General features: G+C 38.0%; 2 protein-coding genes across 2 annotated transcripts; one reads left to right on the plus strand and one right to left on the minus strand.

The window, feature by feature from the left end:
• Positions 1 to 3519: 3519 nt before the first annotated feature.
• LOC129892952 (probable protein phosphatase 2C 55) lies at positions 3520 to 4254 on the minus strand. The gene has a single exon (XM_055968457.1). It carries the CDS (start codon positions 4252 to 4254, stop codon positions 3520 to 3522), a length of 735 nt encoding a protein of 244 aa, XP_055824432.1.
• Positions 4255 to 4851: 597 nt separating this feature from the next.
• LOC129892953 (receptor-like protein EIX1) lies at positions 4852 to 20547 on the plus strand. Its single transcript, XM_055968458.1, has 3 exons — positions 4852 to 5728; positions 19810 to 19895; positions 20356 to 20547. The coding sequence occupies exons 1-3, from the start codon at positions 4852 to 4854 to the stop codon at positions 20545 to 20547; spliced, it is 1155 nt and encodes a 384-aa protein (XP_055824433.1).
• Positions 20548 to 24072: the final 3525 nt, after the last annotated feature.

Consider the following 24072-nt stretch of genomic DNA (forward strand, 5'->3'; position numbering starts at 1 on the left):
ACTCATTCAACCATAAACCATACCAAGGAACTCCATTTTTATGAACATCTAACCTCAAGCAAGAGTAGGGCACATGGGTGGACTTAACCCATGTTTTGGATAGCCTTACATACCTTAGTAAAGACTTGAAGAAACCTTGGTGTTGGGTCTTCAATGGGGAACTTAAATCTTGAAGTTCTTGGAACTTTTCTTGGTGGAAAAGGAGAAAAAGAAGAAGAAGAGAGGGAAAGAGAGGGAAAGAGAGAGGAACTCCTAGGGCTTTTCTAGAGAGAGAGTGGGGGCTGCAAAATATGATCCCAAAAGGCCAAGGGTAATACATATATAATTTGGGTAAGTTCCCAAATTGCCCCTCCTCAAAAGTTCTGAAAATTAGGCAAAAATGCACCTGACGCGATAGTGGCGCGTCGCGCCATTGCAGCGCCAGGCCGATTACGCCTAAAACCTGCACACCTCGTAGTGGCGCGCCGCACCAAGGACCAAACTACTGAGTCATGTTTCTGGTGCGATAGTGGCGCGTCGCGCCCTTACAGCGCCAAGGCCAAAGTTTCTGGGTTCTGGAAATTTGGCCTGAAAAACCCTGCACAACTTTTAGTGGCGCGTCGCGCCAAGGACCAAACTACTGAGGCATGTTTCTGGCGCGATAGTGGCGCGTCGCGCCCTTACAACGCCAAGGCCATTTCCCCAGCAGTTGCAACCCAGGCCAAAATGAAATTCCTGCCGCGCTAGTTCGTCTTAGGAGCATCATATCTTTCGACTCCGAACTCCAAAATTTGTATTCTTGGTGGCGTTGGAAAAAAGACTCGACGACCTTTGATTTAATAGATTGTGGGCCACCTAGATCATCATCTATCAAAAGATAGGGTCGTTAGAAGTCAACCCTTCAAGCGGACTCTTCCTCAAACTTAGTCACAACGAATCTTTGGGTTAAATTTGGTCCTAGGGGTCCTTTATGACCCCACATCACCTCTAATGCGGCACAATTTCTCAACAACTCGTCTTACTCACGCGAAGGCTCCACAATACTCCAGTCCGACCCTACCCAAACACAAGAAGGGTCCGAATCTTAGGGAAAATTTTTGGGGGGGTATTACAGATACATATATAATTTGGGTAAGTTCCCAAATTTCCCCTTCTCATAAAGTTCTGAAAATAGGCAAAAATGCTCCTGGCGCGATAGTGGCGCGTCGCGCCATTGCAGTGCCAGGCTGATTATGCCTAAAAACCTACACATTGGTTAGTGGCGCGTCGCGCCAAAGACCAAACTATTGAGGCACATTCTTGGCGCGATAGTGGCACGTCACGCCCTTACAGCGCCAATGCCAATATTTTCTAGGTTCTAGAAATTGGCTTGAAAACCCTGCACACCTCGTAGTGCCGCGCCGCGCAAGGGGCCAAACTACTAAGGCGTGTTCCTGGTGCGATAGTGGCGCATCGTGCCACTGCGGCGCCAAGCCCATATTTCCAGTCGTTGAACCCCAGGCCTAAAATCTCTGTCGTTCTAGTTCGTCTTAGGATCGTCATATCTTTTAACTCCGAACTCCAAAAATTACATTCTTGGTGGCGTTGGAAAGAAGACTCAATGACCTTTAATTTGATAGGTCGTGGGACACCCAGATTGTCATCTTTCAAAAGATAGGGTCATTAGAAGTCGACCCCATACATGAACTCATCCTAACTTAGCCACGATGAACCTTTTTGGACTTAGCTCGGTCCTAGGGGTCCTCTGTGACCCCACATCACCTCCAACACTTTCAATTTCTCCGGGACTTATCTTAACTCAAGCACATACTTCAAAATAAATACGATTGACCCTACACGTGTATAAGGAAGGCCTGAATTTTAGGGAGAAATTTTGAGGGGTGTTACAGGCTCCTTGCTCAAGGGAGGAAAAACCACAACCTGTCCAACAGGATTTCACAACCAATTTCACTATGATGCAAGAGCAAAGTATTCTATTACAACCTAGTGTAACTAGACACTAACCCTCTCCACCCCTTGGCTTGTAATACCTCTATTACAAGACTTTGAGCCTAAGCATTACAACTATTTTCCACTACCCCAACTAACTCTAGTTGACGTAGACTTTTAATACTCCGATCAAGCTAACTCTACCCATGACTCAGAAAGTAAGCAATAAATCTATTGCCCACTATACCAACTACCTCTAGTTTACATAGACTTCAAACACACCTTTCAAAGCTTACTCTAGCTATGAACTCGAAGCAAAACTGATACAAGGAAAGGAGATCAATATTCTGTTATAGATAGGAACTGATCTTACAAACTTTAGCTCACTAGACTCAACATTACAACAAAGCAACGATCAGGTCCCTTGCTACCTTAAGGAAGTTGTTCTACCTTGAGAGAATAATGGTTTTTGCTTGTATATTCTTGATGTGCAAAAACTTGGTTGTTTCTTGTCCAAGGATGGGTATTAACGTATGGACAAAAGCAACCTCGTGCACTATGATTGGCGGAGCAGGTCTGCTGTCCTCTGCACATCAGGCAGTGGCAGCTTTTACAGCTGGTATCCATTATGTCATTGACATTCTGTGTTCATGGGACTAGGTCCTTCTATCAGGTCTCATGGTTTGTCGATACACAAAACGAGAATATGCACCTCTGCTGCAGTGCCCACCAACCTCAACAGCTTTTGCAGCTTTACACCTGTACTCCACTTTCTTGCCCTTAACATGCGTTAATCATGGGACTAGGTCCCTCTACCAGGTTCCATAGTGTGTTAAATCATTAAAATACAAATATAACATGGCTAAATCAGTTGGAGACGGAACAAATTACACAACATTAACATAACAAAAGAATAATTAGGCTCAAGAAAAAAAGTAAATAACTTAATAATGAAAAATCTTAATAAGCATAAACAATTGTCCCTTCATGTCAACGCCATATCCCTAAAACTAAAGATTTTCGCTACTCATATTTCTATTACCCAACTAATTAAATTCACCTAAACCGCTACTAAGTATGTTTATATATATATATATATATATATATATATATATATATATATAAACCAACATTAAATTCACCAAAATCGTAACTAAATTTATATATATCTTAAGGGGCGCGGTAGTCAAAACGGAGGGGTAATTTTTTCTATAACTAAAGAAACGAGGGTAATTGCAATTTGCGTATAAGTTGAAAATCTATTTTAATTCTTTAAATTTCATGATCAGTCAAACTACGACATATAAATAAAAGGGAGGAAGTACTACATTTGATTCCTATTTTTTGGTTAGCTAATATTCGTGTGGAAGTTTTCTTTACGCAAATATTGACCCGAACAATACTCTATTTATGAAATAAAATAAAAAGACAACAATATCATCGCATTTTATGTGCATGAAATATATTTTGTAAAACATTATGAAATGGGTAACAATTAGCAAAGTAGTTCCATAATACTATGTAATATAACTCCAATATAACATTTCAATTTACAGCAAAAGTTTGCACATAACATTTTGTGCTTCATACTTGTTATACAAAATGTTCACCTTAATTGATATAAGCTACAATAACAGTAATGTCATTAATTTTTCCTCCTTTTTGTGTTTGACTAAGGCCTTCCCTCTTAGCTGCTCTTGCATATGGTGTATCTGCAAATCTATTAAATGAGTTATACAATGCAGCCTTTCCAATTTTTCTAACCAACTCCTCTGCTTTTAACTTCCGATCAATCCCTTTTCGAATAATTTTCTCAATCTCACTTTCATTCATATTATCAAGCATCCCATCCGTCCCAACGATCAAAATATCATCTTTCTCGACGATTAATTCCATCTCATGAGCAACACTAGGATTATCCTTGCACTTTCCCAATTGATATGGACACCCAAATCCCCTTTGTTGTATCGGCGATTTGTATATAACTTTTCCCTTTCTGATTAGGAAAAATCCACTAGCACCAACATTAGCAGCATACACAATATTTGTTTCCTTGTCTAAAGTTATAATACAAGCCGTAGACGATCCTTCAAAACTTGTATTTTTGTAAGCTTCTTGAAGAACCCTTTTAGGGTTCACGTGACCCTTTGGTTCGTTATTTGTAGCGATAAGTGAATTTCTCATGAGCTTTCTCGCGTAAATTCCAGCGTCTATTCCCATTTTAGCCCAACCACCAACGCCATCAGCGACACCAATAGTTTGGTATGATTCATAGAGGAAGTGTGCATCTTCGCCTAACGGTTTCTTTGAGTTATTTTTGGGTATGTATAGAGATGCAGCCACCATTTTTAGGCATGGTAATTTGTTGATGTTGAAAAAATCATCATCAACTTTCTTGAAAGAATATTGATGATCAATATGACCTAATAATGATGATATGCAATCAGCCATATTTCTTGCAAAACTTTGGAAAATAAGAAATATGAGGTGATGAAACTAGTGCGTGAAGGTTTACTAATAATATATACACGTTGTTATCCTAGTTCGAATAGGTTAGGGAAAAACAATTTTAGGGAACTTATTTTATAATAGATACACGTAGTAATTAATTAATCCTAGTTAGAATAGGTTTGGGAAACAAAAGTTTTTGGAAACTTATAAATATGGAATTGCAATTAATGGAACTTTATTTGACCATTTTATTCTTAAGAAAAAATAATATTCTATTAAATAATATTTTTAATACATTAAACATGAATGTGGAATATATCAACCTACAGTTATGTAGGTGTAAATTTGCTTGGTTACCTTAATTTTTTTTCTTTTTATTCTTTTATCTTCCCCCATTAATATTATTAAAAGTATATCCCCGTAATTATCTTATTTATTATTCTTTCATCTTTCATACGTATTAATAATAGTACTAATATATATGCACTTTTCATGGTCGTAGCCAATAACCGCATATCTGGAAGCATTCCGTACTCTTTGTGTTCTTCAACATCCTTGAGTTTTCTATACGTGCGTAACAACAATTTAAGTGGACAGTTTCCTACCTCTTTGAAGAAGTGCCAAGGTTTGGAAGTCTTAGACTTGGGAAGAAATGCATTGAGTGGAAAAATCCCAGAGTGGGTAGGGACTAAGTTAGGTTATTTGGGGATTCTGAGCCTTCGATTCAACGAATTCTCTGGGAGCATTCCTCCAAGTATATGTCAGCTTCAAACTATTCAGATACTGGACCTTTCTGGCAACCATTTATCAGGAAGAATTCCAAAATGCTTCAGCAATTTCACCACAATGCAACTTTTGCAAGATGGTACAAGTGTGAGCTATGACTTCGATGCTTACACCCCTCGTGTAGGTACGTTGTACCATGGCAATGCATTTATCCAATGGAAAAACAAGGAGTCAGAGTACTGTAACATTTTGTGGCTTGTGAAAACCATCGATCTTTCTAGCAACGAATTAGTCGGTGACATCCCTAATGATTTTAGCAGAATGAATGCATTGCTGTCATTGAACCTATCAAGAAACAATTTGACAGGAAATATCATTGAAGGAATTGGTTTAATGAAGATGTTGGAGTCTCTTGACTTGTCCGGGAATCATCTCTCAGGGAAGATCCCAATAGGGCTCGCTAACTTGACATTTCTTAGCGTGTTGGATTTGTCAAACAACAACTTGTCAGGGAGAATACCATCGAGCACTCAATTACAAGGCTTTGATTCCTCAACGTATGGTGGGAATATTCAGCTATGTGGCCCTCCTCTTCCAGAGTGTCCTTCATTTGCTCCTCCAAAACCTCATGTTGGTTATGAAAGTACTTTTCAAGAAAATGATGATGATGACGACTTTCCATCTAAAGAGTTTTATATATCGATGGCGTTGGGGTTCATTGTTTCATTTTGGGGAGTGTTAGGATCTTTGTTCTTCAATATTTCTGGGAGGAATGCCTATTTTAAGTGGCTTCATCTTTAGCTAAAGGCCTGATTAATGCTATATGTATATATTCATGAACTAGTTTTTAGACACGTGCATGCATGTGGAACCCTTTCGATGAGTACCGAATGCATATATATAATATTATAATATATGTAATGAACAATTAAAAAGTAAATTGGAAAATTACAAACTCAAAATGATGAATAATCAGTAAATATCAAATGACTTGATTGTTGAACAAAATATTGATACATGCAAACTTGAACAATTAAATTTAGTTATGGAATAGATCCAAATATAATATAAATGGGTATTGTTCTGCAATTTGAAATAGTCTTAATTGGTATTATATATATTCACTTTATATTAAATTTGAAGCCTAGAATAGTCTCAAGATATTGATATGGTATCTCCATTGTTCTACTTTTACATTGTGTTCATAGAATAAGCATTAAATATCGTAAAAACCCAAAATCAATAGAGTTAGATTTGAAACTAAATCCACAAAAGATATATAATTTTGGATTTGATTAGATTTAATTCCAACATCGTATATTTAAATAAATAAGTTTGAAATGGATATTCAAAATAAAATTTCGAAACTAAAAATATATTAACTTTACGGGAATTTTTATGAATGCGATATAGCATCCAAATTTTCCGACAAATGCATACTAAGATCTGAGAAATGTTAAAATTTACATGAAACTCAAATGCAATTGTATTTTGATATTAGAGTTATGAAACAAAGTTGGTACAAATTATATCTAGCAATCTTCATACGACTTTCTTATAGAAGAATGTCAAGTAAAAGAAGCAAAACAATATTTTGTTAAAGATAAACAAATTAGTATTAATATAATATTGAATAAATGAGTAGTAAAATAAAGAAGTCTCAACTAAAGCATAAGCCTTGGAAGATGTGTTTCATATTATTGTCATAATTGTATCAAAAATATTATATTAGTATTCCGGAATCCATACACCTATAATAAGTAGCAGTAAGCAAAAATATTATTTGTATAACAAAAAGATAAATATACCTGTCATGAGCCAAACATCCCAAGCGATAGGATCAATTATAAGTCTTTATGGAAAATGAAAATTTTAGTAGAAAGAACAAAAAAAGGATACATGATAAAATGGTTTGACTCTTTGTTACATACTTTTATAATGTATAACAAAGAATACGAAGAGTTCCCTTTAGTATAACATTTTAATGGTAGAAGCTCAAAACATCAAATAAATTATAGTTAGAAATAAAAAAGGATGATATTATAAATAATAATTTTAAAATGTTTTGCACAATAATTGCCTACAGTAATGGAAGGAAGATGAAGCAATTTCTGCACAATAACTACCTACAGTAATGAAAGGAAGATGTTTCCACTTGCCGGATAATTCAATGAAGATTATTATTATTATCATTATTATTATTATTATTATTATCATTATCATTATTATCATTATCATTATTATCATCATCATCATCATCATTATTATTGAAGGCTATATCAAACTTCAAGTGGACTTACACCACCACTGTTTGCTAAGCTGAACTAATATAGTAGTGCCGAAATCGACTGTACCACCATCTCAGAACCAAGTCATGGAACTATGATAAATTCTTCTTAGAAGTTGATTGAGTCTGAATCTTTCATATTACATAAAATATACAACTTAGATATCCGGCATAGATATGATATTTTTAGCCAGGCATAGTCAAGGCTATGGAGAAGATTAAGAATTAAAAGATAAAAGATAAAAGATAAAGAGCGTACCTTCCCTTGGTTCTGAGATGGTGGTACTGTCACGCCCCGGAAGGGTACCCTAGGCGTGGTCGGCACTCGAAAGCCATTTCTGACCTCCAAGCGAACCACCTGGTCCAGTCACACATTCATTCAAACACATTCTCTCAGCAGAAGACTCAATCAATGAAGTACTATTCATAATTTAGGGCCAAAGGCCAAATAACTATCAAATCAACAAACAATTATAGAAGAACTACTTAAAAGAACAATCCAATATTTCTACGCTCCGGTCTATGAAGCCTTTATCAACAATCTAGGAGGTGCCAATGACAAGCACATGGCTACCAACAATCAAAATAAAGGAAACAACACAAAACTATACAGGAAACTCAACATCCTCCGGAAACTAGGAGGACTCACCAACTAGCTGGGAGTGTGTGGATCTTCAACGGTGCGCCGGTTGATGATATCTAGTACTTGTCTCTGCATCATGAAATGATGCAGGCCAAATGGCGTCAGTACATGGAATATATGAGTATGTAAAATGGCCGAATAAAACGACATTAGAAAGGACCAAATCAACTCGGGAATCTCAACTCAGAAAGAAGTACAACTCAACAAGCGTCCTAAGTCTAAGCAAGAATATAGTTTAGACGGGATCCAATCTCATACAATTTAACTCAATCCGACTCAGAGTACTATCAAGACCTATGTGGGAGTTTCTCTTATCCGACAACCATCACTTATAAGCCAGTGACAGTATAATAAACCGATGTTGTTGCCGCATTCGTTCATACTTTGCCAGGGTATAAACGAATCAACCAATCATGGATCCAATCCAACCAAGTCCTATAATGTCAGGACAATAAAATGGGAAACATCCAACTTTAACGGTTCGATCCCATGGGAAGCATCCGACTTTAACGGTTCCATCCCCTCCTATGTTTGGCGACATAGTTTATTGGTTTGAGTATGAACTATACTCTTACCCAATTCGGTGCTCGATACTCCTCCGAAGACTCAATATGCTCATATCTATCAAGTGAGTAAAATACTCAAAATACTCATTTAGTCTCATTGGACTCTTCAAATCAACTCATTTAGTCTCATTAGACTCTTTTCAAAACTCAAATCAAATCTGGCCTCATTGGACCTTCTTTCAAATCGACTCATCTCAAATCATCAAACTCTTTTCTTTAAATTGATACCATCTCAACTCAATGGATGTAGAAAATATTATATGCATTTAAAATATAATTCCAACTCCTCAACTCTACCTCGAAATAGACATTTTTATATAAAAATGTTCAACTAATTTATACTCAAAATACTCATGTTCAAAATAATTAAAAGACTTTTCAAACTCAACTCATGCTTAAACTCTTTTTAAATCATAGATGAAACTAATAACTCTTTAGACTCAAAATAGTGTGTAAATAGTTTATGCAAAAAGGTTCACAAATAATTTATTTAAAACTCCTCCTCAAAAGATCATTTATTTTCAAAATATTCCTAAGACTCCAATCAACTCAAATTATGCACATCACATACCACAAAATCACATTAGACTCCAATCTACTTCATTACACAACATCCTCATCGACATAACCTCTTCATTCACATCATCGTCAAATACCATTATTCACATGGTCATCAAACATCATCATCACATCATTATCATCATCAAACATTATCATCACATCGTTGTCAAATATCATCATCACATCATTGCCAAATATCTACTCCAAAATCCTTATTTTAGTCCTATGTTCAATTTATAGAAGCGAAAGGACATTCTTAACTATCCAATTCATTTTTTCATTCCAATCAATACACATATACACAAAACCATCCATCTCAACTCAAGACAAATTATGACCAAAGAAATCTCATCTTGGGTTCATGTGAATGAAACATGAATCCATACTCTCAACAAAACTCAACTCAAGAATATCGTCAACATCTATAAATCTATATACAAAGATACATTTGTAATCAATAATATGAAAGATAACTATTTAGTAACTCAAGTCATTAAAAACATCAATCAACCAATAGTATCTAAAAACATTCTATAGTTTAGGAAAACTTTTAAGAAAACCTTCTTAGAAGGTTCAACTCTTTCACAACTCCTATCCAACACATCTATGGGCATATAGAAGAACTCAATCCATATTTTAGGTTAGCCTTACATACCTTGTTTGAAGACTTTGAAGAGACTTAGTTGTTGGGTCTTCAATGGAAATTTGAAGTCTTGAAGCTCTTGGAATAAATCCTTGTTGGAAATGGAGAAGAAGAAGAAGAGAGAGGGATTTTCTAGGGCTTTTTTTAGAGAGAGGGTGAGGGATTGAAAATGGTCCCAAAACATGCTAAGGCTGATACATATATAATTTGGGAAAATTCCCAAATTGCCCTTTCTCCAAAATTCTGAAAATAGGCTAAAAATGCTCCTGGTGCGATAGTGGCGCGTCGCGCCATTGCAGCGCTAGGTCGATTAGGCCTAAAACTTACACACCCGTTAGTGGCACGCTGTGCCAAGGACCAAACTACTGAGGTGTGTTCTTGGCGTGATAGTGGAGCGTCGCACCCTTACAGCGCCAAGCCCAAGTTTTCTAGGTTCTGGAAAATAGGCTTGAAAAACCCTGCTACCCAATAGTGGCGCGTCGCGCCAGGGACCAAACTACTGAGGCATGTTCCTAGCGCAATAGTAGCGCGTCGCACCCTTGCGGCGCCAAGGCCATATTCCCAGCAGTTACAACCCAGGCCTAAAATTCCTATCGAGTAAGTTCATCTTAGGATCTTCATATCTTTTGACTCCGAACTCCAAAAATTATATTCTTAGTGGCGTTGGAAAGAAGACTCGATGACCTTTAATTTGGTAGGTCATGGTCCATCCAATTCATCATATTTCAAATGATATGGTTGTTAGAAGTCGACCGTTATACAAACTCCTTCGACAACTTACCCAAGACGAATTCTTTTGGACTTAGCTTGGTTCTAAGGATCCCTTATGACCTCACATCATCTCTAACACTCTTTAATTACTTAGGAACTCATCCTAACTCATGCACACGCTTCACAATAAATGGGTTCGACCCTATACGAATATAAGAAAGGTCTGAATCTTAGGGAAAAATTTTGGGGGGTGTTACAAGATGATAGACAAAGGAATTCCATGCAGTCTAACAATCTCTCTAAGATACAGTTTGGCATAATCCTCTGCAGTGTTCATAGTCTTAACTGGCAAGAAATGAGCCAATTTGGTCATCCTATCCACAATCACCCAAATAGAGTCATATTATTTACGGGTTTGTGGTAAACCGATAATGAATTCCATATTGATCATTTCCCACTTCCATTCTGGGATCTCTATATTCTGAGCCACTCCACAAGGCCTTTGGTGCTCAACTTTAACTTGTTGGCAGTTCGGGCACTTGGACACAAACTCTGCTATATCTCTCTTCATTCCACTCCACCAGTATACTTCTCTCAAGTCGTGGTACATCTTTGTTGAACCTGGGTAGATGAAATACCTAGAATTATGGGCTTCTTCTATGATTCTCTCTCGAATACCATCTACACTTGGAACACATAATCTCCCTTGATATCTCAACACTCCATCTCCTCCTTTGGTAAAATCCATTACCTTCCCCTTGTGAACCTCATCCTTTAGTTGAAGAAGAATGGGATCCTGATCTTACTTTCCTTTCAACTCTTCGACTAGAGATGATTCAGTTCCATTTCAGACTATTGTACCGCCCTCACTAGAGTCAATAAGTTAAACTCCCAAATGTGTAAGTCTATGCACTTTCTTTTCCAACTTCTTCTTTTCCTCTTCCACATAAGCCGTACTCCCCATAGATAACATGCTAAGAGCATCAACAACTACGTTTGATTTACCTAGGTGGTAGAGAATGCTTATTTCATAATTCTTGAGCAACTCTAGCCATCTCCTCTACCTCAAATTCAGCTCCTTCTAGCTGAATACATATTGTAAGCTCTTATGGTCTATGAACACATCCACATGTACACCATAAAGATAGTGACGCCAAATCTTAAGAGAAAATACCACAGCTGCCAACTCAAGGTCATGAGTTATAACACCCCTCAAAATTTTTCCTTAAGATTCGGACCTTTTTTGTATACGTGTAGGGTCGAACTCAATTATTTTGAAGTATGTGCACGAGTTAAGATGAGTTTCTAAGTAATTAAAGAATGTTAGAGGTGATGTGGGGTCATAAGGGATCCTTAGAGCCAAGCTAGGTCCAAAAGGATTCGTCTTGGGTAAAGTTGTTGAGAGAGTTTGTATAAGGGTCGACTTCTAACAGCCATATCATTTGAAATATGACGATCTGGGTGGCCCATGACCTATTAAATTAAAGGTCGTCGAGTCTTCTTTGAATGCCACCAAGAATGTAAATTTTGGAGTTTGGAGTCAAAAGATATGACGATCCTAAGACAAACTAGCACGGCAAGAATTTTAGGCCTGAGTCGCAACTACTGGGAATCTGGGCTTGGCGCCGCAGTGGCGCGATGCGCCACAAAACAGCCTCAATAGTTTGGTCCCTGGCACGGTGCGCCACTACGAGGTGTGCAGGGTTTTTCTGGCCAATTTTCCCAGAACCCAGAAAATTGGCTGGGCGCTATAAGGGCGCAATGCGCCACTATCGCGCCACAAAACAGCCTCAGTAGTTTGGTCCCTGACACAATGCACCACTATTGGGTTACAGGGTTTTTACGCTTAATCGACTTGGTGCTGCAGTGGCGCGATGTGCCACTATCGCGCCAGGAGCATTTTAGCCTATTTTTCCAAACTTTTGAGAAGGGGCAATTTGGGAATTCGTCCCATATTATATATGTATCATCCTTGAATATTTTGGGAACATATTTTTAGACCTCTCTCTCTTTAAAAGCCCTAGAAGTCTCTCTCTCTCTCTCTTCTTCTTCTCCATTTCTAACAAAGAGTTATTCCAAGAGCTTCAAGATTCGAGTTGCCATTGAAGACCCAACAACAAGGTTTCTTCAAGAATCTATTCTAAGATATGTAAGGCTAACCAAAACATGGGTTGAGTCCATCCATGTGCCTCTACATCTTCTTTTGATTTATTGTCCATAAGAATGAAGTTTATTGGTAGAGGTATATCCAAATAAGTCATTTTTCATCTATTATCCTAATTCCCTTTATAATGATGTTGTGGAGTCAAGAAAGTGATATGCTATACATTGTTATGAGTTGATTGAGATGAGGTGTCTAGCATATTTTGTTAATTTCCAAACTATATTGATTTTGATAAAGAAATGTTATTTTCCTAATAACGTTGCTTACCTTAAATTGTTGATTTAAAGCCTTGAAATTATGTTGAGTATCAAGGATTGATTAAATGGATAGAGGAAATGTTTGGTTATGTTTACATATTGCCATGAATGTGCATTTAAATTTACTTTGAACAATATGATTGAGATTGACCGGATTGTATGATTGGGAGAGGTTTGATTGTGATAGAGTTGATGAGTTGACAAGGTTGTAATGAGACTTGTCGATATGTTATGATTGAGTTGATTAGATTGAGTTTTATGAGCATTGAGTCTTGGAAGTAGTATCGAGCACCGAATTGGGCAAGAGTATAGTCCATGCTCGAACCCAATAACTATGTCGCCAAATGTAGGAGGAGATTGAACTGTTAATATCGGATGCTTCCCCAAATTTATTGTCCTGACATTATAGGACTTGGTTGGATTGGATCTATGATTGGTTGATTCGTTCATACCCTGGCAAAGTATGAACAGACGCGGCAACAATGTCGATTTGTTGTACTTTCACTGGCTCATAAGTGATGGTTGTCAGATAAGAAAAACTCCCATATAGGTCTTAATAGTACTCTAAGTCGGATTGAGTTGAATGGTATATGGTTGGTCCTGTCTAAACCATATTCTTGTTTAGACTTAGGACACTTGATTGAGTTGTTATTTCTCTTGAGTTGAGATTTCAAGTTGATTTGGTTCGTTCTGATATTGTTTCATTCAGCCATTTTACATACTCTTACATTCCATGTACTGACGCCATTTGGCCTGCATCGTTTCATGATGCAGCGACAGGTACTAGAGATCATCAACCGGTGCTCCATTGAAGATCTACATACACTCCTAGTCAGTTGGTGAGTCCTCCTAGTTTCCGGAGGATGTTGAGCTTTCTTATATAGTTTTGTTGTTATTTCCTTTAATTTGATTGTTGGTAACCATGGGATTGTCATTGGAACCTTCTAGATTGTTGATAGAGGCTTCATAGACTAGAGTGTGGGGAGGTTGGACTGTTATTTTGAGGAGTCTTATTATATTTATTTTGTTGAGTTGATAGTATTTAGCCTTCGACCCCCATAATGTGAATGGTGTGTTTATGATTGAATCCTCCATTAAGTGAATGTGATTGAATGATAGTGTGACTGAATTAGGTGGTTCGCTTGAAGGCTAGAAATGGCTTTCGAGTATCGGTCATATCTAGGGTACCCTCTCGGGGCGTGACATGAGTGGGGTAGTTCCTCTCATGAGTCTTAAGCTATATGGAGGCATAGGCAATTAACTTACCTTTCTGCATCAATACACATCCCAACCCAACTCTAAAAGCATCACAATAGATTACAAAACCATCTGTTCCTTCGGATAGGGATAATATTGGAGCAGTAGTCAATCTAGCTTTCAACTCTTGAAAACTTTTCTCACAAGCATCAGACCATTGAAACTTAGCCTTCTTCTGAGTAAGCTTAGTCAATGGTGAGGATATGGATGAAAATCCCTCAATAAACCTCCTGTAGTAACTAGCCAAACCTAAGAAACTCCTTATGTCGGTCGGAGAGGTGGGTCTGGGCTAGTTCTTAACTACCTCAATTTTTTGAGTATCAACTTGAATTCCATCACCAGATATAATATGGCCTAGGAATGCTATAGACTCAAGCCAAAACTCACACTTTGAAATCTTAGCATACAACTCCCTCTCCTTAAGAGTTTGAAGGACAATCCTAAGGTGATTAGCATGCTCACTCTTACTTCTAGAGTAGACCAAAATATCATCGATGAAGACAATTACAAACGTATCCAGGTATGGCTTGAATACCTGGTTCATGAGGTCCATAAAAGCTACAGGAGCATTTGTCAATCCAAAGGACATAACAAGAAACTCAAAATGACCATAGCGGGTTCAGAAAGCCGTCTTCGGGATGTCACATTCTCTCACTTTCAACTGGTGATAGCCTGATCTGAGGTCTATCTTAGAGAAGCATGTGGCACCCTGAAGTTGGTCAAATAAATCATCTATTCTGGAGAGAGAATACTTGTTCTTTATGGTGATCTTGTTTAGTTACCGGTAATCAATGCACATTCTAAGGGACCCATCTTTCTTTCGCACGAATAGGACAGGAACGCCTCAAGGTGAGATACTTGGCCTAATAAACCCTTTATCTAGGAGGTCTTTCAGTTTTTCTTTCAACTCTTTCAACTCAGCGAGAGCCATCCTATAAAGAGGAATGGAGATAGGTTTTGTATCAGGAAGGACATCAATACCAAAGTCTATCTCTCTATCAGGAGGGATTCTGGGCAGATCTTTAGGAAAGACTTCAGAAAACTCATTCACAATGGGAATTGACTCAAGATATGGAGCCTGATCATTAATATTTTTGACTCGGACTATATAATATATACATCCCTTAGAGATTAATTTTCTGGCTTTAAGGCAGGAAATAAATTTACCCCTAGGCACTACAAAACTCCCCTTCCACTCTAAGACAGGCTCATTTGGAAATTGAAACTTGACAATTCGGGTCCTACAATCAACTGAAGCATAACAAGCATAAAGTCAATCCATGCCAAGAATCACATCAAAATCCACCATGTCCAACTCAAGTAAGTCAGCCATGGTATACTTGTGATAGATTGACATATTACAATTTCTATAGACCCTCTCAGCTAAGATAGACTTACCAACAGGAGTAGACACGCTGAAAGGCTCAAGAAGACACTTAGGAAGGATCTCAAATTTACTAGCCAAGTAAGGAGTCACAAAAGATAACGTAGCACCCAGATCAAGTAATACATACACATCAAAAGAAAGGACTCAGAGCATACCAGTAACAATATCGGGTGCATTCTCTTGGTCTTGGTGACTAGCCATAGCATACAGACGGTTGGTTCCCCCGCCTGCACTTGAAGCTGCACCTCTATGATTACCTCTATTCTATGGAGCTGCAGAAGAAAACTGAGCTCTACTACTTCCATCTCTCTGTCTCTTTGAAGGACACTCATTCTAGAACTGACCTGTCTTTCCACATCCATAGCAAGCATTAGTGCCCACACGACATTCTCCCAAATGGAGCCTCCCATATCTAGCACATGGTGGTTTTCCTCTAGAACTTTAAGCCACACTTAATTGGGACTGAGAACCCTGAGCTTGGAAGATTTGGTGAATCAGTGACCTCTGATCATACCTGGTATTAGGTGTAAATACATTTGTTAAGGAAGGTACAAAATTAGAAGACCTCTTCTAAAAGAAGGATTTGTTACCCTTCCCTTGCTTTTGCTCATTCTCATGCTCAACAGACTTAGCCTTCTTGCTTCGGTGTTCCTCTCAGTTCTTTTTCTTTTCATCCTCAATCTGCTGAGCATACACCATCGATCTAGAAAAATCCATGTCAGAAATCATTATCATTGCCTTACATTCTTTCTTTACATGTTTGCCTAGGTCGTAACAAACTTCTTCATCTTAGACCTCATATGAGGAATCATTTCTGAGGCATATTTCGACAACTGAATAAACTTCAAACTATACTCTTTCATAGTCATACTCTCCTTCTTGAGGTTCACAAACTCAATTTTTGCTTCACATAGCTCTTGGGGAAAGAAGTTATCAAGGAATGCTCTTTCAAACTCATCCCAAAGAGCAGGCTCCGCATCCTCATCTCTACTTTTTTCCCACTGGTTATACCAGATATTTGCCACATCCTTGAGCTAATAAGACACCAACTCAACCCTATTGATCTCCATAGCATATATCGCTTTTAGTATCTTCCACATCTTATCAATAAAATTTTGGGGGTCTTCATCAATGTTGGAACTCGTGAAAACCAGCGGATTCATTCTCAGAAAATCTCTAATCCTCGTGGAAGCAGACATATCTAAAAAACTAGAGCTTGGAGTTGGTGAACTCTAGCTACTATTTCGAGCAGCCACCAACTAGGTGAGCATAGCAATCGCTCCTCGAAAATCTTTCTCTAAAGTAGGGATGGTCTGAATAGTAGGTATTTAGGGTACCTTAGTAGACCTTGCAGGTTGGCCCCTAGTTCTATGTGAAGGTATCACTGACTGTGGAACCTCAGTGCTAGCAGCATTCCTCTGACTAGCTGAACGTTTAGGAGGCATGTCTGAAATATGTAAACGCATGAATTAGAAAGAAGTTGTTATAGAGTTAAACTTTATCGCACGAACTCAGATTATGAAAGAAGTGAAACAATTCCTAATATCCTATAGCTTCCTGATTATAAGTGTGGTGCACTACACACCCATAAGCAAGACTCTACTAGACACGGCTTCATAGATACCCTAGGACTCTTGAACTCTATACTCTGATACCAAGTTTGTCATACCCTAAAATGGTACCCTAAGCGTGGCCAACACTCAAAACCCATCTCTGGTGTTACAACCCATATTTTTGTACATTTGGACATTTGGAATAATAGTAACAAGTGAAGGATAATGGTACGTTTTGGTCTTGTTTGATACATAAGTTGGTTATGGAATTTTGGAGATGGAAATATTGAAAAAAAAGAATAAGGAAAAAAAAAAATATATATATATATATAAGTTGGAAGTTCACAAAATGTAGTTTATGAAAACCTATGGGCCAAGGGATTGGGCTTGGAAAGAAATCAAATAATAAGAGAGGCCCAACACAAGGAAAGGGCCCAAGTCTTGGAACTTAGCCCATTAATTAAGTGGCTTATATATATATATATGTTGATGACTTTTAAGTCATATTTATCCATTAAGGTTTCTTTATCAACTAGAGGATTCAAGAGAGTTCTAGAGAGAAAGGAAGAGAAGAAACTTGAAGCTAGAGGAAGAATGGGTTCGGCCAAAGGAAAAAAAAAGGGTAAGTCTCCGATTTTGCTTCGTGAATTAATTATCTAAGGTGTACCAAGATGTTATGAAGGTATTGGTAACGTAAATGTATGGTTTGTAGCACCCCAAAAACGTTACCAAACAGCCCCAAAGTTTTAGCCGCGCTAGGAGAGCTTCCGAGGCAAGTTTTGGAGAGTTTCGGTAAAGGTAAGGTCTCTCCTTTCAAATTGGAGTTTATGATGTTGTTATGAGGAGTATTACATGTCCTAAATATGGCTGGAAGTAGAGAAAATGTATAAGGGGTCTAATGTTGGAAACTACTAAATTAAAGTCGTAGTAGCTAAATCGAAGTCGCGTAGTGTGTTGTCGTTGAGGCGCTGCGGGTGCAGCTGGTTGGGTTATATGTTTCAGGTGTTTAAATTGTTTTAAAAAGGGTGCGGTTGCTGCTGGTTGCAGCCACACGACCCCCCGTTTGGTATGGTTAAAGATTTTACGAAATAAAGGTTAAAAACTCTATTTTGGTATCGTAGTTTTATGCTAGTTGTTTGGAGCTTGTGTTGTTTAAAGTGGAGGTGATTTGATTGTATATATACTGCTGGTTGTTGTTGTTGATATGATTATTGACATGGTGGCCGAGTTGAGATCTCGGGGATGGTGTACTTATAGGGGAGATGCTGCTGAAATTTCGGCAGATTAAAAATTAATTTGTTTGAAGGATTAAGACAAGTATATGGTGATGAATCTAATGACTATGTCAACTCTCTTGAATGTAGACTAACAAGTTGGAAGAATAATAAAAGCTAGTAAGGCGCGGTACAGGTATGTAAAGCTAACCGTTCCTTCTTTTGGCATGTCTTTGACATAAGTATGTAAGGCTTACCCTTTTCTTTACAGGCATGTTCCCGATGTTATGGTTTCATAAGTGATTCCATATTTTCTTTGTTTCCAAAAGTTAGGTCTCAATGGTCCCAAGGAAATGACTACCTTTTCTATAACCCGTCAATGTTTCCAAAATGTCTATAGTTTTCCAAAACAAAGGTTTACAGTATTACAAGCTTTAATGACAATGACGATGGATATGTTTTACAACGACATTGATGATGTCGAGGATGAGAATATGTCTATGATGGCTATGATAAGAACGGCTTCATGTATGTAAGGTTTACCCTTCTTTTTCTTGACATGTTTTGACATAAGTACGTAAAGTTAATCTTTCTTTTGGGCATGGTTTTTATGAAATAAGTAAATGACATTTTATACAATTTCAAGAAAGTCTTATTCGTAGAGCCATTAGGATGGACAATTTTCTTGAGTTTCCGAAGGATATGTTCTCATGCTTAGATACGCGTATATGATTTCAAAAGTTTTATTTTGATATAATCCATGGTAATTTTCGAAAGGTACTTGACATGACTCTTATCTTGATTTGTGAATCATAGCTCATTCCGATTATTCTACGAGTCTTGAAAATTGGTCATATGTGCATATGTATACGATTTGACGCCTTATAAGATTGTGACACTATTCTACGTTCTCTTAATATTATCTTTCGTTGATAGTCTCATCCTATAATAATTGTTCCTTCAAGGTGAGACAAAGCGACCATGGTTAGTCTATAATACAATCGGAGGTTACCGACCTTCCGTCACTCCGATAAATACACGACTTTCATTGGGCTCTTGTGCATACTGTATATATGTATATGTATATGTATATATGTATATAGGGGATATGGGGAGGTGTATATGTGGCGCTATAGACGCATTCCCACTTGATCAGTTGAAGTAATTTTCATCCTGGATGCGGGATGCCCGGATGCGGGAAATATGTGGGCACGCCGACATTGTTCGGTGATATGACTTCTATTTTCTATGCATATGAAAAAGATATGTTTTATATGATAAGACAAGCATGCATAGCATCCGGCCTAAAAGGGCACTCATATGTACAGGTTACTCTCTTATCTCACTATATGTCTATGATTCTACGATATGGTTGTTCATACCTTATGTTCTTTATTATGCTGATTTTCATGCCTTACATACTCAGTACATTACTCGTACTGACCCCCTTTTCTTTGGGGGCTGCGTTTCGTGCCATGCAGGTACACCCAGACAAGTAGAAGCTACTATAGAAGATGTTCCAACGGGGTTGGCAACTCCACTTGTTCTGGAGTACTGCCGAGTCAGAGTATATGCGCTATGATGTTTCATTCGAAGTTAGAGACTTTGCAGATAGAGTCGTGGGAATAGAGTGTCAGCTTTATAAGCGGCGCCACCAGCCGATATCTTATTATGTAGTATGTCATGAGTTTATGAGGTGATAGATTTTGGATAGTAAGATTCGGAAAGCGTAGCTATGTTTTTCATTTCTTTTTGATGAAAAATTCTAAAGAGATTGAGAATGTAATATGAGTTAGCGGGTTCGCTCGGCTCCGAGCATGGGGTCGGGTGCCCATCACACCCTATTTATATCGGGGTGTGACAAAGTGGTATCAGAGTAGGTCGGTCAAAGGGTTGTCTGCAAAGTCGTGTCTAGTAGAGTCTTGTTTATGGGTGTGAAGCCGGCCACATTTATAAACAGGAGTCTATAGGACATTCAGGATATTATCTTCTTTTATTATCTTACGTGCGATAGAGCTGTTTATCAGGATAATCTCCTTCTAACGGACTACGAGATGTACGGTCAGACCTCTACGGGAAGCTTGTTTCTGACCCTCTTTCTTGCAGGTGGGCACAGGCTGTGGTGGGAGATGAAGAGACCAGCTCTAGACAGTATAGGGGGTGCGGAGAAGGTCCCTAGGGTATACATGGGACCTCAGGATCCAGGACCAAGCAGGTAGAGCCCCAGTTATTCGATTGAGACGGATCCCTCTGAAGACCCTGATTATTTTATAGAGACCGATCCTTCGGAAGGCTCAATGGCAGGTCCCCAAGAGCATCTGATGACCAGAAAAGTGGTTCTAGAAGCCACGCCAGCTGCTCTTATGACCGAACACTATGTCAGGCCAGCTCCTACGGTAAGTGTTACGATATATTCGAGCCCTCTATCTTGGTCGTCGGTGAACCAAGAATTTCCTGGCTATCAATATATTTTGGATTCAAGCGAGGAAGACGACGAGGGACAGACAAGGAAATGGCATCCAGATAGTGATGGGGAACATACTTCACCTCCTAGGTCACCGGGTCGAGCTGGGGACTGATCGATCATAGGTATAGGGGAGTGATAAGTATAGTTTTTGCTAGTTATATTGGGCAAGTTGTCATTTTTGTTTTGGCCTAATGTAGGAAGCCCTGTGCGGCTGGGATATGAGATGTTATAAATGTATGTATATATTAGCCCTGTGAGGCATTGCGAATGTGATATGATATGATATGATATGGATATATATAAATGTTGGCCTTGCATGGCATTGTTGTTATTTCTTGAGTGCAGGTTTGAGATAGTAAGGAATATAGAGAAAACTCTGTTGGAATTTTCTAGAAAGAAAAAGGGAATAGATAGCTCCGAACGGAAGGAGTAGTATGAAAAGGCGAGAAGATAAGACCATTATTAAAATAGAATTGACATGAGATTGAGAAGAATTAGAAGTTAACCTCAGGTACCCGACAAGGATAAAAGCTTATGAGATATAAAAAAGTATTGTGGATATGTGATTTCGCCGTGAAAAGTATAAAGACCCCTCAAGGATGAGGGACGTAGCTCTGCAAAATCATTGACGCGTTGCGAGCCCATTAAGTGGAACAAGTGGTATCCACTAGAATGAAGATAGTGTTATAACAGAGCTAGAAACACGGGTCACTGGAGTACAAGTACTTTCGGATGGAGAAGTTGAAATGAGTGTGAGCGCTAACTAATCACTAGTGGGGAAGAAAGGAATTTTCCCTATAGTCTCTATAAGATTTTGAAGAAGGTTTTATTTAACATTCGAGGACGAATGTTCTAAAGGGGGGGAGAATGTTACAACCTATATTTTTGTACATTTGGACATTTGGAATAATTGTAACAAGTGAAGGATAATGGTACGTTTTGGTCTTGTTTGATACATAAGTTGGTTATGGAATTTTGGAGATGGAAATATTGAAAAAAAAAGAATAAGGAAAAAAATATATATATATATAAGTTGGAAGTTCACAAAATGTAGTTTATGGAAACATATGGGCCAAGGAATTGGGCTTGGAAAGAAATCAAATAATAAGAGAGGCCCAACACAAGGAAAGGGCCCAAGTCTTGGAACTTAGCCCATTAATTAAGTGGATTATATATATATATATGTTGATGACTTTTAAGTCATATTTATCCATTAAGTTTTCTTTATCAACAAGAGGATTCAAGAGAGTTCTAGAGAGAAAGGAAGAGAAGAAACTTGAGGCTAGAGGAAGAATGGGTTCGGCCAAAGGAAAAAAAAAGGTAAGTCTCCAATTTTGCTTCGTGAATTAATTATCTAAGGTGTATCAAGATGTTATGAAGGTATTGGTAACGTAAATTTATGGTTTGTATCATCCCAAAAACATTACCAAACAGCCCCAAAGTTTTAGCCGCGCTAGGAGAGCTTCCGAGGCAAGTTTTGGAGAGTTTCGGTAAAGGTTAGGTCTCTCCTTTCAAATTGGAGTTTATGATGTTGTTATGAGGAGTATTACGTGTCCTAAATATGGCTGGAAGTAGAGAAAATGTATAAGGGGCCATGATGTTGGAAACTACTAAATTAAAGTCGTAGTAGCTAAATCGAAGTCGCGTAGTGTGTTGTCGTTGAGGCGCTGCGGGTGCAGGTGGTTGGGTTATATGTTGCAGGCGTTTAAATTGTTTTAAAAAGGGTGCGGTTGCTGCTGGTTGCAGCCACACGACCCCCGTTTGGTATGGTTAAAGATTTTACGAAATAAAGGTTAAAAACTCTATTTTGGTATCGTAGTTTTATGCTAGTTGTTTGGAGCTTGTGTTGTTTAAAGTGGAGGTGATTTGATTGTATATATACTGCTGGTTGTTGTTGTTGATATGATTGTTGACATGGTGGCCGAGTTGAGATCTCGGGGATGGTGTACTTATAGGGGAGATGCTGCCGAAATTTCGGCAGATTAGAAATTAATTTGTTTGAAGGATTAAGACAAGTATATGGTGATGAATCTAATGACTATGTCAACTCTCTTGAATGTAGACTAATAAGTTGGAAGAATAAAAAAAGCTAGTAAGGCGAGGTACAGGTATGTAAAGCTAACCGTTCCTTCTTTTGGCATGTCTTTGACATAAGTATGTAAGGCTTACCCATTTCTTTACAGGCATGTTCCCGATGTTATGGTTTCATAAGTGCTTCCATATTTTCTTTGTTTCCAAAAGTTAGGTCTCAATGGTCCCAAGGAAATGACTACCTTTTCTATAACCCGTCAATGTTTCCAAAATGTCTATAGTTTTCCAAAACAAAGGTTTACAGTATTACAAGCTTTAATGACAATGACGATGGATATGTTTTAAAACGACATTGATGATGTCGAGGATGAGAATATGTCTATGATGGCTATGATAAGAACGACTTCATGTATGTAAGGTTTACCCTTCTTTTTCTTGACATATTTTGACATAAGTACGTAAAGTTAATCTTTCTTTTGGGCATGGTTTTTATGAAATAAGTAAATGACATTTTATACAATTTCAAGAAAGTCTTATTCGTAGAGCCATTAGGATGGACAATTTTCTTGAGTTTCCAAAGGATATTTTCTCATGCTTAGATACGCGTATATGATTTCAAAAGTTTTATTTTGATATAATCCATGGTAATTTTCGAAAGGTACTTGACATGACTCTTATCTTGATTTGTGAATCATAGCTCATTCCGATTATTCTACGAGTCTTGAAAATTGGTCATATGTGCATATGTATACGATTTGACGCCTTATAAGATTGTGACACTATTCTACGTTCTCTTAATATTATCTTTCGTTGATAGTCTCATCCTATAATAATTGTTCCTTCAAGGTGAGACAAAGCGACCATGGTTAGTCTATAATACAATCGGAGGTTACCGACCTTCCGTCACTCCGATAAATACACGACTTTCGTTGGGCTCTCGTGCATACTGTATATATGTATATGTATATGTATATATGTATATAGGGGATATGGGGAGGTGTATATGTGGCGCTATAGACGCATTCCCACCTGATCAGTTGAAGTAATTTTCATCCTGGATGCGGGATGCCCGGATGCGGGAAATATGTGGGCACGCCGACATTGTTCGGTGATATGACTTCTATTTTCTATGCATATGAAAAAGATATGTTTTATATGATAAGACAAGCATGCATAGCATCCGGCCTAAAAGGGCACTCATATGTACAGGTTACTCTCTTATCTCACTATATGTCTATGATTCTAC

This window comes from Solanum dulcamara, chromosome 6 (assembly GCF_947179165.1).
Source record: "Solanum dulcamara chromosome 6, daSolDulc1.2, whole genome shotgun sequence".
In the NCBI taxonomy this organism is placed as follows: domain Eukaryota; kingdom Viridiplantae; phylum Streptophyta; class Magnoliopsida; order Solanales; family Solanaceae; genus Solanum; species Solanum dulcamara.